This window comes from Ischnura elegans, chromosome 13, assembly GCF_921293095.1.
Source record: "Ischnura elegans chromosome 13, ioIscEleg1.1, whole genome shotgun sequence".
In the NCBI taxonomy this organism is placed as follows: Eukaryota; Metazoa; Arthropoda; class Insecta; order Odonata; family Coenagrionidae; genus Ischnura; species Ischnura elegans.
The window spans coordinates 19,619,908-19,636,137 of NC_060258.1; the positions used below are offsets into that span (position 1 = coordinate 19,619,908).

General features: G+C 40.3%; 1 protein-coding gene across 2 annotated transcripts in view; it reads right to left on the reverse strand.

The window, feature by feature from the left end:
- Positions 1-4,994: 4,994 nt before the first annotated feature.
- The window catches only part of LOC124170120 (zinc finger protein 468-like), a 31,963-nt gene continuing 20,727 nt past the window's right edge, over positions 4,995-16,230 (reverse strand). For both annotated transcript variants that reach the window (XM_046548805.1, XM_046548806.1), the window contains exon 2: positions 4,995-6,113. In XM_046548805.1, coding sequence (XP_046404761.1) covers positions 5,185-6,113 — 929 coding nt within the window. In that variant the 3' untranslated portion in view covers positions 4,995-5,184. The remainder of the gene's footprint in view (positions 6,114-16,230) is intronic.

Genomic DNA, 16,230 nt, shown 5'->3' on the forward strand with positions numbered 1-16,230 from the left:
GGATTAAGTCCACAAAGTTTTATTTGTGATAAGGGAAGCTCAAACAGAAAAGCACTTGAAGACATGGATGTCTCATTTGAAAAACCTTATTTCAAAATAAAAAATACACAAAATTAGTGCAGAGGTGATGTGCCTCATCTTTTCAAATCTTTAAGGAATAACATGCATACTAGTGACTTTGTCGACGATGGAAAAATAATTTCCTTTGCAAATATCCGTTGTGTTTATAGGAGAGACACTTTGAGCTCAACCACAAGAGCGATGTGGAAATTAACACCGGGTCATTTAAGGCCAAATGCCTTTCCGAAGGTGTCAGTGAAGCTGCCTACTAAAGTTTTCAGTTTGTCCGTCACCAACACAATCCGTGCGAGTCGCTCCACCTCAGAGCTGACACTATCATCTGCTACCGCTACTGCGGACTTCATTGAGCTGATCAACCATCTTCTAGATTATTTCTACTGTATAGATACCTTTTTCTCAACTTATACGCAACCAAGCTCTACAAATGAGGTACCAAAATGCACAGAATTTATCAGAGAACATGGGACAGCATATCTTACTTCCTAAATTTTGATATTCTTTCCTAAAATTGGTTTTTAAAAATTAAAAAAAGTAATCCATTTGTAAAAAATCGTTTCCGGCGAGATTGTCCTCATCCCAAGAATACAGTTAAAGCCCTCGGATCCCACTATGCCTTTTACTTTGACTCGCAGACAATTTCCCATTAAGGTTTCCTATGCGATGACTATTAACAAGGCTCAGGGTCAGACTTTGCAAAGAGCTTGCTTAATTCCTGCCTGACCCTGTATTCTCTCATGGCCAACTTTATGTAGCATTCTCTAGGGTAAGATCTTTTCAAAATATACTTGTAAATATTAAGGAAAACGCTTAACAAGTATGAATAGATGATAATGTAACTACTTCCAATGTAATGTTTAAAGAGGTCCTCTGACCCCAATTTGAACATGAACATTCCAATTAAATTTGTATATAAGACCCTGCCTTTTATGTCTACATTCTAAAATTAGAAACGCACCTATCACTGCGGACCTGCAATTAAAAGAGCGGGGGAACCCCGCTGGGAGCGGGCGCATTACGCTCATTTTTATACTAAATGGAGAGTGAGTATGCTGATCTTCTGCTGCATAATGAGGTACAAATGGTTATCAAGAGGGAACATTTAAAAATGTTTCCCGTCCCTTTTTCTGTGAATTAAAGCATTTCTCCATGAGAAGGGCACTCACTCTGCAGAACTACCAGACGATCAGAAAATCCAAAACTTTTAATTCCTGATAGACATTACGTCTCATCTAAATCAGCTTTATCGTGAACTACAAGGGAGAGGAAACTTAATTATTTTGATGATAGAAGAAACAAATTATCCATATTGGATCAGGATTTTGAAAGGGAAACATTGTTTCACTTTCCAGCATGCTGAAGCAAGAAAACAATTCCTCCTCTGATAAACACCTTTTTAAAACAATAATTTTAAACATGAGGGAAGCATTTACGAGCAGGTTTCAGGAATTTAAAAACAGCACAGCAGCGCAAGCATTTGTCAAAAATTCTCTTAATGATGACCGAGTGAAAGTTTTTCCTTTAGAAATTGACATTGGTAGCTTCGAAATACAAATGCTGGATTTAAAAAAAGGAGATGTGGCACTCTAAATTCGAATGTCATTGTGTTGAATTGGAGAAGAACATATATGATCTTAGATCACAACACAAGTGGTCTGCTTTGAATGACCTGGAGAAGGAAGACAATCATTTTCAGTTGATCATAAGTCAGGAATAGTAATGCTGACTCTTACACCCAGCTGAAACAGCTCATGTTTGCTATTCTTTGCCTTTTCGGATCTATATATACGCAAAAAATCTTTTTCACGCATGAATATTATGAAGAGTAAACTGAGAATTCGTCTCATTGGTGAGAACTTGGAATCATGCCTAAATTCAAAACTACAACATACAAACCTGAGTACTCATACTTTCCAAGGAGATGCCAGCACATTGCTCTCATTAATAAATATTTATTAGGCATGAAATTTAGTTTTATTAAGTGTAAAAAAAGTTTACTAAACAAGTAGATTTGCCTCCCAGCATGTTTACAACGATTAAAATGATCATTTTTGGCTCCTTGGCTAATTAAGTTTGCCAAACATTGTTATAGAGCAGCTGCTTTTTGTTTTTTTCCCATTGTTACCCAGAATTGATGTCCATTGCGATGTTAAAACTAAACTCAATTAAATTTTATTGGTTAAAATATTGTTCAACATTATTTCCAAATTACAATAAGGGAAAAATTATTCTACAAGGAACTTTAGGCATACCTAGAGAGTGAACAATTTAACACTTTGAGTGCTAAATAGGTTATGCCCTGTTCACGGCTCAGTGCTGGCCATTTCATGCATTAATAAAAAATCAATTGATATGTAAATAGTTATTATATTTTATTTTTCTTTTTTTAGTATCAAAGTTTAAAGCTTCTTTTAAATGCTAACATAGTTGGTTTTATAATTACATTATGTTTAATATTTGTTATCTCTTTTTAAAAAAAACCTTTTTTCATGATTTTTAAAAAATTTCAAAAAGTATACTTTTATATTTATTGATTTAAACTTATTTGTATACAAAATAAGTCATCAATTATAGCAACATGTAATATAGCTTTTGCTCTGTGGATCATAAAAAAGTGTAGCATCTACTTATGAAAAATTACATTCAATATTGAGTAATTATTTGTCATACACTTTCTTGCTGTGATATAGCTTGAAACATACGCCCGGGCAGAATCCCTTATCACAGTCTTTACAATACCAGCTGGTATCTTTCCTTCTGGCTGTTCCATCTTTTCGCATACCTTTCTCTGAACAAACGGCACATCTTCGTCTAGCACTTTTTTTCCTTCAGGTAAAGGAATCTTTTCAATAAAATGTTTTCCAGATAATCTTGCTAATTGAGAAGTATTCCGTTTCATAGGGTGATCTTCTATCAGCACCAACTCTGTACACACTTGTTGTATGAAGAATGTTACAGCAAGCCTCTGTTTCTTGATTTTATTATATAGAACGCAAGCATTGCATGTTCCCATTAGGATTAGGTGGAATGCCAGCTTTCACCACCATTTGAAACTTCGGTGACTAAAACTAGCATAGGACATCCTCTGGTCACTTAGGTCATCTCCGTATTTATGCTTATTATAATCTATCGCACATAATGGTATGGTTTTTTCTCTTCCTCTTTTGTCAGTGTAAGTAGACATTCCGGCTCTGTGCCTCGTAGATACCATCCAGACATCTCTTTTATCTTTCCAGCGTGTCAGTAGAACATTTCATTTCCGTCGGAAAACTTGCTCATTTCTTTTCAGCAATTTGGGTTCATAGAGAACTCGTGGGATGCCCCGTCTTGTTTTATTGACAGTACCAACTACATCTGTATTCAACTTCTCAAGTTCCATGGCCAAATCAGGTGAAGTGTAATATCTGTCCGTGAAAAGTGTGCGGCCTGTATTCACAAGGGAATCAAGCAATCTCTTTACCAGAGCTGGCACTGGATTTTCAATTCCTTCTCCTTGGTTTACCTCAAAATTCCAAACATATCCAGATGTAGCTTCAGAAAGCATAAAGATTTTCATTCCATACTTATTGGGCTTGTCGGGCATGTATACACGAAAATTTATACGACCCCTGAAAGGACACATGCCTTCGTCAATTGTAATGTTTTCACCAACGTTGTATGTTGATTTGAACTTTTGTACGAGTGACGTAATCAATGGCCTAACTTTATACAGGGAATCAAAACCTGGCTGTCCTTTCCTTTTCAATCTGCTATTATCAGCCATGTGTAAATTTGATAAATAAGTAAACTTCTGTCCCGGCTTAGGACATTTGGGCAAAAATTACAGGATACAACAGGGTCACTGCATCAGTGATCCGATAAAGATGGCCTATCACTGATTGAAATGTGAAGAATGATGCCTAAAATTTTTTTTGTATCGTTCAGAGTTACGGCTTTCCACTTTGAAGTCTACTGTTAGGTGAAAGTCTATTTTCACTTCGTTAGCTTTGAATATTTTACCGGGCATAAAGATTGGTTTGCTCTTTCATCGTGCGCATAATATTGGCGTCAAAAAAGTGAAAGAAAAAGTCAATTACCTCGCACGATTCATCCAGGCCAACCGCATCCACCACCCTAGTATCTCCATGAAATACTGGAAGAGTAGGTGTGCACTCATTCTCTGTCCAACCAATGTTGCTATGGTTATCCACTCGTAAGCGTGGGCGTTTCTTGCGAGGAGCCTCTTGGAATGCATCGCGGACACTCTCCGCAGTTGCATCATCGACGTCTTCGTCATCAGCACTATCTGCTTCGGAAGTACTCTAATGAAATGGATTAAAATATATTCCAAATTAACATGCGATAAATGACAACTAACTTTAGAAAAGAAAGAATTTTATCATTGAGAAATATAAGATAATTTGAAATGAAAAAGTATAGAATAGGAATAAGAAAAACACACAGAAAATTTAGCTGAAAGGACGCAGAATGGCAAAAACACTCACCTTGCTCATTTGGCAGCAGAGGAATGTATGTTTCATCATCTTCAGAATAGTCTGTGTCTTCATCAGGACTAATATTCTGTAGTAAATCAATAATTTCTCCATCCTGAAGGTGTCTTGAACAGCCAGGATTCTCCATGTTCACATGCACGCAATAGGCTCACGAACGACACACACGTGTTCTCGGGACACATCGACGTCTTTTACTAGTTTCACGACAGCGAGCGCTATAGACGGCTAAATTATGCTTTGCGTGAACAATGTATACAATCATGAGCCAATGCTCACTGCTAGCAACGCTACAGAGTGTTACTTTCCATGCAACAAAGTAATAATTCCAGCAACGCATATGTGACTCGCTCGCAAAAAATGCAAGTCCCCTGGCGACGCACATTTGCGTCGTCAGCACTCTAAGTGTTAAACACCAGGTTTAACATTGTAAACATTTTTAATGACATTTTAATACAGAAATAATGAACCAATTCCAAAATACACACTGAATATTTTCCTTACATTTTATGAGATTAATACTCGGAATACAAATGTTATGATTCATGTGTACACATGTCATAGCAATAAGAGTGGAAGTCTTTGAGTAAACACTGCACTTGTTAAGTCTCTCCCCTTAATGTGTACCAATGTGTCTTTGAAGATGATGACTCATTGTGAAAGCCTTACAGCAGATAGTGCATTTGTAGGGTCTCTCTCCTGTATGTATACGCATGTGACTTTGAAGATTAGAACTCTTTGTGAAATCCATACAGCACACACTGCAAATGTAGGGTCTCTCTCCTGTATGTGCATGCATGTGTGTTTGAAGGTGACCACTCTGAGCGAAAGCCTGATAGCACACACTGCATTTGTAGGGTCTCTCTCCTGTATGTGTATGCATGTGACTTTGAAGATTAGAACTCTTTGTGAAAGCCTTATGGCACACACTACATTTGTAGGGTTTCTCTCCAGTGTGTGTACGCATATGACTCTTAAGGTTAAAACTGAAAGTGAAAACCTTATAGCACTCACTGCACTTGTAGGGCCTCTCTCCTGTATGTGTACGCATGTGACTTTGAAGGTCAGCTTTCCGAGTAAAAGGCCTTGAGCAGGTACTGCATTTGTAGGATTTCACTCCTATGGTGCGTTTCCTCCTTCCGTGGAACACAGGATTCTTATCCAATAGTTCTGAAGAGCCTGCTTCGATATTTCCATTGCCTCCTTGCCCAAACCATTTTCCTCCTACATCCCCATCATTCTTGTTCATAGGTTCATTTCCACCACTTTTATGTGTGCGATTAGATTCTGCATTATCTTTTCCATTTGTGAGTATGGAGCCACACATTTTCTCATTGCCATTAAGAACACAATGAATCTTTAAGCTTCCTTGAGATAACATCCCTTCCTCCTCTTGATGGAATGTTACAGCCCTGGAGTCAGTGCTACTTCCGGAAGCCATAGGAGACATACAGCCATCACTTTGATCAATCCTTGCTTTTCTTTCCTTCCCCACACGTGACACGGACCTTGTACGCATTCCCATACAGCTGTGATTTGGAAGGCCTAGAAAAGAATTATTACATACTGATTACTATTAGCACTATCTTACATGTCTGAATTGTTTAATTTTAGGCAAGGGATTAGTTTCAGGTGGTCCATCAACTGAGTGTAATAAACAAAAGAACTCTCATACTGGTGATATAAATGCTGGAATAAAATGTAATCCTACATCAAAGAGTGCAGATTAAAACTGAAATAATGTTATAAATATTAGATAGTGAAAATCATCCCATAAAGAAGGATTTGCATTGTAGACTGGATTTTTAGGACTGAATAAAAGTCGCGATTGAAAACTACAGCTTCCAGTTATTTTTAAATAAATTTAGGCTTATTCGATTCAGAAAGCATATGATAACCAAGGGTAAAATTAATTTTTTTTGTTCGGATGGGGGATTTTTATCATTTTTAGAAACCATTTCAAAATTCTTTCAAATGTACATAGCATCAGAGGTGTAATGATAGGACAACGGTGAGGGCGGGAATGTTAGAAAATATCATAAGGGAAATGGTTGAAAGGAGAATATATATATATATGATGTGACGAAAAGCCTCGTCACGGCGCATTCTGCGTCCAGCTCTTCTCCCCGATTCATATTGGCGCGCGGCAACAGCGAGTGATGAGCGACCTTCTTTTCTTTTTCCTGTGTTGTCTGCTAGAATTTAGCATGTCTTTTGTTTTGTAATGGGTATATAAGGCCCGGTATTGTTGGAACTGGGGTCGATTCCTGAGAAAGCGGCAGTTGATCCGCTGGAGAAGACGGAGGTCAGCTGTGACAGTGCCAAGGTGGGGCGACAAGACGGGGCTGCGGCAGACGAGGGCTACGGCATTCCGGAGGTCGGGCAACGCGACCAGGGGAAGGGCGTGCGGAGAGAGAAGCGTGGAGTACAGCGAGACACGAGAAAAGTGTCCTTGCTTTTTCGTCAGGACATCACGACATCGTCCAAGGATTTGCGGGACGTGGTTCCCCGCGATCGACGCATCGTGACCCGGCGGCCAGGATTCGGACCCGCCGTCTTTGACACTTAAGTACTCTAAACCCTCTCCCGGGACGGGGAAATAATCCCGATCCCTCCCCCGCTCCAGCCAGCCCACGCGCCCTGTACGAAGAAAGTCCCCAGTGTGCGCGTGTGTCATCCTAATACTCATGTGGCTTATGACACAAACTCACGTCTCTCTTTCTCGGTCTAAAGACCATTTTAAATTGTATCACGATTCTCTCGTTCGCGTCATCCCATCTGGTTGACGTCAGACTCATTTTTGATTGAACAGAACGTGGCGCATGTAACATTTGAAAGTAGAACGACGAACATTACTCATAATTACCTTTGAAGTGCAGCAAGATTTCGAGTGCCCGTGTCATAGCAATCTTTGAGAGTATACAGTGTTATTTTTGTCCATTTTTGTTCATTTACCCCAATAATCATCTCATCCCTCATTTATTAGATATAAGATTTCTTTCTTTTTGTGTATAGCATATTTGCTTCATTTTCATTTTTGCAAGTGCATCATCGATGTCTCGCCCAATTCAGCATCACTATTCCATCCCTCATTAGCGTTTAAGGACAGAAGTGTTCGTTTATTTTTTTCTGAATAAATTTTTGTATGACAGTCATTCGCTGTGTACGAGGTCATTCATCCCCTTGCTGTGCCATTGCGTTTAATGCCGCGAGTTCCCATCTTGACCACGAGCCCCAGAACCTACGAAAAAGTAAGAACTCGGATAATAATCTCAGTTCGACGGTGCATGGCTCACGGGAGTGTTCCGTCACTATATATATATATTGTGACGGAACAGGCCCGTTTCCCTGCCAGCCCGTCGACCCGTCTCAGCCCTCACGCTCCCGAGTGTTACCCCCTCCTTCTTTCCTTCCCCGACAGCTCGCCACTCCGAAGTCTGAGCTTTTTATCTCCACTGTCTTTCGATCAAAATTAATTATCATCTTGTTATCAGTAAGGAAATCGACGCCAAGAATCACAGGTTTAATTAAATTTTTAACCACGAGACAAACTGCTTCAAATTCTCTCCCTTCTATGCACATGTTCAACAATACTTGTCGGGTTATGGGTGACGATTTTTTCTCGTCAGCGCAAATTATACACGAACGACTTATTGGGAACGACGGTATATCAGTCTTGGCTTTGAGCTTATTGTAAAGCGCTTCGGAAATCGCTGATATCTCGCTTCCCGTGTCCAATAGTGCCATGATTGGCACGCCGTGTGTTATTATACTAACTTCAGGACACAAGCGTCTTTCTGATTTCACCCATTCTCTGTTATACCCCTCCCAGTCTGCTTGAGTGATTTCGCAAGTGGATACGAAATGACCTAGTACCTCCATGCGGAGTTCCTCGCCTGGCTTGTGGAGGTTATTCATCCCAGACGTTTGGAGTTTAACGGACTCCTTCCTTCACTACACTCGCCATTTTCCGCGATGGCGTGGCTCGCGGATTCATTAGAATCTTGACTAGCAAACGTACTACCTTTTGGTCGTTCGGGACGGCATTGTGACCCACGCCCAAAACTCGCCGTATTTATCCTTGGGTTGTAATTTGTGTCCCGAGGCCTCGAATCACCCGTAGCCGTCCGCGGTGGATTTCCCCTGTTCCCGAATGCTACTGATTCGATAGATTGATCGTATAAACCAAGTAAAACTATTAACCTTTCCACGGTCAACTGCTCTACCGATTTTAAATGGTTTTGTATTGGTAATGGAAATTGTCTAACTAACGCGTGAAGAATTTCACCATTACTTAACGGAGGAGAACACAAACGAGCTTGTGCCAATTTATCTTTGGCAAATTGCTTCATCGTTACTGCACCCTCTCGACTGTATCTACCAGTCATTACTCTGGCACGGTAATTATACTGCGTGTCCGCATCCCAGAAATTTGACAAAAACTTCTGTTCAAATTCTTGATAGGTTTGAGGCAATGGAAATAGCGCGTTTCCCCAAACTTTCGCGTTACCAGATAGCATTTGGTAAAACAATTGTGGCTTTAATGCCTCCGGAACTGCTGCTAACGAGAAATAATTTTTTACGTCTCGCAAAAATGCTATGGGATGTTCATTATCTCGCGCGGAGAAGCGGGGTTTGTTCACAGCTAGAATATGATTCGAGAACTCTGTGGAAATAGCCCCCCTTCCCTCTATGGCCGCGATCTTAGCCTCAATCGCACTGACCCTCTCATCATTCCTTTCGTCGGGTTCGCGACGAACATGCTCTAATGCGTCCGTACGCGCGTTAATCTGCCTTACTTCTGCCTCAATTATTTTATGACACTCATCATGAACATCTTTCAATTTTACTTCGACGGTTCCCACTCTATCATTGACTTGGGCTATCTCTCTCCTGAGACGACCATTATCAGTTTTTGCCTCTCGTTGTAGGTTGGCAATATCGCGGGACATAGTTCCTATCTTGTCACTACATTGATTGAACGCTAACCTACATTCTGATCGCATTTCACCGACGGTATCGCGCATCCTATCTTCAAAACACTGTAGTTTACGCTCAAAACTAATTTGGATAGCTTCTTGGCCTTTTTGCATAGTTTCATGGTTATTTTGTATTTTACTTTCTAAACTAATTTTGCCTTTTTGTGTAGTTTCATGGTTTTTTTGTATTGCCTGCATTATGGACATCAATATATCATTATTACATGATCTAACCTGCGGCTGTATCACTTCTAAGGATTCGTCCTTATGATCGGCACGCTGTTCCTCTTCCCGATACTCCGATTTATCCAAAACCATTCCCTGTATACAATTCGCTAAATCATCGGTGTCTGAATTCTCACTTCGCTCTTCCGATTCCTCGTCTTGAATCACCCCACTCTCCCTATACTGGGTAAAAGCTGACCCCTTTTTCTCGTCCGCCATTCCGTATCTTTCGCAAAACACAACTGACTCTCCTCTAAAGGCATGTGTCACTGCCTCTACCCCGTCAATCTCACCATCCGCGTCAAAAACTGTGGCCAAACTCTCCACCTAGTTGAATGCCAAAAATTGTCGTGATCGCCAAAATCTGTGGCGGATCGGGCCCACCGCGTTGGTACGCCAATTAAACTGTGACGGAACAGGCCCGTTTCCCTGCCAGCCCGTCGACCCGTCTCAGCCCTCACGCTCCCGAGTGTTACCCCCTCCTTCTTTCCTTCCCCGACAGCTCGCCACTCCGAAATCTGGTTTCGGTAGAATGTGATTTTGGGAAAAATATTGCAGAAGAATACGATCTTAGATCGTTTATTAGGGCGCCACCCAAAACCGCGGCCCACGAACTAGCTTTGCCGGTAGAAGCAAGGACGTTCCAAACTCCCAGGATTAAATAATTGTTAATACGGGTGGACAATATGACAATGCGGACACTGGTTGTTTGACTCACGCACGGACAAGGGTTTGAGGATCCGACGAATGAACACTGACCTTTTACATTATGCACAAAAATCACCATTTATTATTGAGACTTTGGCGAAAACAACGAAAAACCATCAACGCACTGATGAAAATCACCCTTGAACAATACTAAGCCTAATCTACAAACTAATGATGGATGAATGAACACAAGCAAAAAGATGAAATACCCTTGATGACACAAAGAAATAAGAATTGAAAAGCCATTACATGTTCCTCGTCTGCCTCCTGGAAAGACGGGAAATTATGGTACATTAAATTGCCCTTATTTACGGGCGTAAGACGTGCAATCAATAGTCCTTTTCTGTTCAATTAACTATTTAAAAACTCGGTGCAGTTATTGACTTTTTGCAGTCTCGCATGAACTCTTGCGAAAGTGACTTGATTGGTCTTTACATGAATCACCGGTATTTGGATGAAGTAGACGGACTTTAGAGTGGTAATCTTTACCCTCTTGGTACTGCTTGAAGCACTTGGGAATGTGATAATACGGGAATAATTACTGGAGATTGATACTTATGGGCATGGCAGTCTGTGGTTCCCGACGACTCCGTCGCCAGCGATTCGGGGAGCCTTTTGGCTGCTCCGGATGAAAACGGCCCACAAGCGCAGCGACGGCCTCACTTTCGGCACAGATGTCGCCTTCTCAAACGCCTGGGCCAGCACCTTTATCCGTGCTCCGGAATCAGAAACTGCTCCACTTCCCCCGGTCGCTCTCCGTCACACCTCTGCAATCACAGCCGTTGCCTTTCTTGGGTCTCCTTCCCTCTCACAGCTGAGCATTGACTGCCAGCTCCCAATTATGTGCTCTCTCTCTGCTGGTACCTCGAGACAGGCTTGTCTCCCTCTCGACCAACAGACCAGTACCGTGTCCGTTCACCCACTGACTTCATCCCCACTTCTCCTCCTACCACGTAACCTCGCTATTCCCGATTTTTCCGTTACAGAAAGCTGACACACGTCACTCACTTTGAACTTTAGCCAATCACGTCACTGCACAAGTGGCGTGATCGCCTTACATCCTATGGGTACAATTGAATGGGAACTAAAACCATGGTATTTTACCGTCTTATACTACATGAATAAAAGAGGACTCACACGTTAGTTTCTTTCAAATTTTCGACCTCTTAGGGTCTTCGTCGGGAGGGAGGCAAGAAGAGACTGAGGACGAGGACAGAGGATGCCTAAAGGCTGAGGAGATTAGGATAAGATAGGGGAAGGGAGAGGATGGGGAATGGGGGGTAGGAGAAGGCTATGGAGATCAGTGGGCCCTGTTAAGGCCAGGCGGGTTGAATGCTTGGTGTAGCCAAATGGAAGACAATTCAAGCGTTTTTAATTCTAGCGGTGAGGCGGAGGGTGGGAGAGAGGCAAGTATTCCTATGTGTATGTATATATATATATATATATATATATATATATATATATATATATATATATATATATATATATATATATATATATATATATATATCTTAAGGTTATGCGAAGTAAGGTGGAAGGACGGTGGGGACTATAGGAGAGATGAGTATAGGGATATACATACAGTGGTGGGGAGGAAAGTCAGCGAGGGGTAGCTATCGTATGAAATGGGAAGATGGGTAAGCGTGTGGTAAGTATACATTGGGTAAGCAATAGTATTCTGCTGGTAGAAAAAGAGGTGTGACCAACTACCCTTGATGTGGTTCAAGTTTACATGCCCACTACATAGAAATCATAGGAAGGAAGAAGGAGATGAGGTGTATGAACAGCTCCAGGAAACAATTAGACAAACTGCAAGGAAGAATAATCTAGTAGTGATGGGGGACTGGCACGCCTCAGTGGAGAAAGGGAGGGATGGAAGGGAAATACGAGGGTTGTGCCAAAGGTAAGGTTCCCAATTAGCTACAATGTTGAGCGAAGGTGCTAGGCTAAATCCCACAACATTTCTGTGTGCAATGGTTCCCCTACTCTCTGAGACCGCCAGTCCGCGATTCACTTTGCACTCATTATTGGCTTAGCAACCTTTAACAATGAAAGTGATGATCCTCGTTCCCGCCAAGTGTGAGGATCGAGCAGTAATCCGATTTCTCCTTGTAAGGAAGTTACCGCCATTGGAGATTCATCAGCAACTGACTGATATTTATGGTGAAGAGTGCATGTCCATTCAGCACGTCCGCATATGTTGTGGGGCTTTTGCTGAGGGCCGCATGGAAGTTCACGATGAAGAACGGAGTGGAAGACCACCGGTTTTGGATTGTCCAGAAGATTAACAGTGAACTGCTCAAAGATCGGAGAGTCACAATCCGTGAATTTGTTGAACGCATTTTTGAAGCTTCTCACGGCTCAATTGAAAGAAATTTAACAGAAATTTTGGGTTATCGCAATGTGTGTGCTTGCTGGGTCCTGACCGACGGACTCAAGGAGCAATGCCTTGGCACTGCTCACAAATTTCATCATCAATTTTTTAGATGGGAGGCAACAAGGAGAATTTGTTGGTCTCTACCATCACCGGAGATGAAGCGTGGGTATTTCACCATATCACCGAAACAAAACTCTTAGGTGGCAAACGCTCCAAGAGCAACGATTAAGTCCGAGAAGAGGTCACTCACTTCCTCAACAGGTTGGCGGGCGACTTCTACAACTTAGGGAAAACAAGCTAGAACATTGTCATTAAAAGTGTTCGAATAAAATGGAGATACGTTGAAAAATAGGCAACAGTGAAAGCTTTTCAACGATTGAAAATTAATATCAATAAAAAGTTTTTTATTAGTAAAAAAAATATGGGATCCTTACTTTTGGTACAGACCATCGTATGTATGAGAATACGGATTGGGAAAATGGAATGACAGGGGAGAGAAAGAAGCAGAGTTTTCCACGAGAAAAAAGTTATTCATCACAAACACATGGTTCAACCATCATTAAGGGTGAAGGTACACATGGATAAGCCCAGAGGATGAGGGGAGATATCAGATAGATTACATCATCGTGAGAGGTTTATGAAAAGTGTGAAAAACATGTACAGCTTCCCTCAAGTGGATGCGGATTCAGACCACAACCTAGGTTTTATGGAAGGCTTGTAATATTCAAAAGACTAATGAAAGTTAGGAAGGAGAGGAAATGGAATGAAGATGCTCTGAAGGGATTATGAGACAGGAATATCAGGGACTATCGGAAAATACTGTACAGAGTATTGAAAACACATACTGTAGAGGATGGGTGGGTTAATATTAAAACAGTACATAGTCAAATAGGCAAATAGAGAATTCAGTTGGTTACGTTTACAGTAGAAGGATTAACCCAACGTTACTCGTGCGGGGTGTTCTGAACACTGCACCCTATGTTTCATTGTATCAATATTTTAGTCTTAATTTCACAAACCTCTCCTTTTCAGTAGCTGAATATGATTTGTTTTCTTTCTTTTGACACTAACTTTGTCAATCATACTTAGTAAGTAACTTGAATAGTAGCCCCAAAACAGAATAATGCTCGTGTTACTCAATTTTTTACGATTGTTGCTTACACCAAGCCTCATTTATGTTGCTTGCCACATTGTTACTGTGAAATTTGTTTTAGAATGTAACATGAATTATAGTATTTTACTATTATATGCTAGAGAATGCTTTTCAAACCATTCGCTCTATATTCCCTCACAGCGTTACTCGCGCGGAGTGTCCTGAACACCCCAGTTGACTCGGTGCCGTATACTCCTTGGCATGTGCTTCCTGTGAGGTAGATTACTCTTGGACGCATTCCATCTTTGAACAGTACTTATGAAATATTTAATATATTCATGGTTTAGTGGTCATAATACCTTATATCGTATTACAGATTTTCTTCTCGTTTTGACTATCCACAACTTTTCTGAAAATATTATCTTTTTATCACCACATTACCATCCATAATTTCAAACCTAGTGTGATAGGTCACCCAGTGAAAAGTACGCACCTTTTATTTGAAGTTTGATTTTTGATAGATTTACCTACTTCTAAAATATATTTCAGAAACTTAATTTTTTTGTTACTATTTTACAACATAATTTTAGATGGAATATCTTTTTATGCTTATTTCTTACTAATCAATGTTGTGTCGGTGAAATGGGACTATTTGTTTTTTTTATTATTATTCATACCTAATGTACCTTTGCTGGTAAAATAACATAAAAAATTGGTAAAAAAATGAATGACTTTTGCATGAATCATTCGATAAAGAATTGAGTGACACGGAGGATGTTTCTTCTGATGATTTTGTTGAATCTTCAGGACAAGAAACAGAAACTGAGGATGAGGCTGATATTTCCGAAAATGAAGTACCCATTGAAAATAACAACCTTTTACTGGGGAAAGGCAACACAACTACATGAAGCAATAAGGAACCGCGCCCCAACGTAAGATCACCGAAAAGGAATATCATTTCCGAAAAGCCTGTATTCAAAGGTGGAAAAGAAAATGTCAAGAGCTCTAGATTGCTTTCGATTGTTTTTTGACAGGCAAGTAATATACACAATTGCCACATGTATAAACCTTCAAATTCAAAAAGTAGGTGCAAATTTTTCGCATGCGAGGGATGCCAGGCCAACTGATGAGGGAGAAATTGAATATTTCATAAGTCTTTTGCTCTTTGCGGGAACAAATAGATCTGGGCGACAAAATATGTATAAAGGAATTATGGGATCGAGATGGTTTGGGTGTTGAAATATTTTACGTATCCATGAATTATCAAAATTTCATGTTCTTTTGCTGTCTCAGATTTGATGATATCGACAGTAGGGCAGAAAGAAAAACTATGGACAAATTAGCTCCGATTAGTCAACTTTTTGAAGTGCTGGTCTAAAAGTTTCAGGATAACTTTGTCATGTCAGAGTACACTACGGTAGATGAGCAGTTTGCCGGCTTTAGGAGAAAATGTTCATTCAGGCAATATCTCCAAAATAAACCTGCAGGATATGGCATTGAAATATTTGTATTGGCTGACTCTAATGTATTCTATACTTACAATTTGGAGATGTATGCATGGAGTCAACCCGAATGACCCTAAAAAGTAAACAACACTCCTAAAGAGGTGGAAAGGCGCTTAGTAGAACCAATTTCAGGGACATGGATAAGCGTCACTGTTGAAAATTGCTTTACAAGTGTTCCCTTGGTAGAACATATGTTACAAAGTAAATTGACACTGGTGGGAACTCTTAACAAAAAACAAAAGGGAAATGCCACAACAGATGGTTTGTACAAAACAGAGGAGTGTGAATAGTAGTATTTTTGGATTTAGAAAGAGCATGAATATCTTATCTTGTGTTCCCAAAAAAGGTAAAATCATAATTTTGCTGTCATTGATGCATAGCAGTATGAGCAAAGACGGTTCAACTGATGACAAGAAGAAACCGGAGATGACATCTTTTTATAACGCCAAGAAGGGAGGTGTTGACACAGTGGATGAGATGTGCGTAACATATAGTGTTTCAAGAAACTCAAATAGATGGCCAATGGTGATTTTTTTCACTTGATAAACGTGGTATGCATTAACTCATTTTTTATATACAATAACGTAAATCCAGGAAGCAAGATATGCAGATTAAATTTCCTGTAAGAAATTGCAAGGGAGTTGGTATAGTCATTTATAAGTGCAACGCACACACGTCGCGAGAACGAATTGACGAGAATATAGGTGGTTAGGAGTGAAAAATTAACAAACAATATGGTTGATTTCCAACAGTAATAATACATTTAATAACCAAG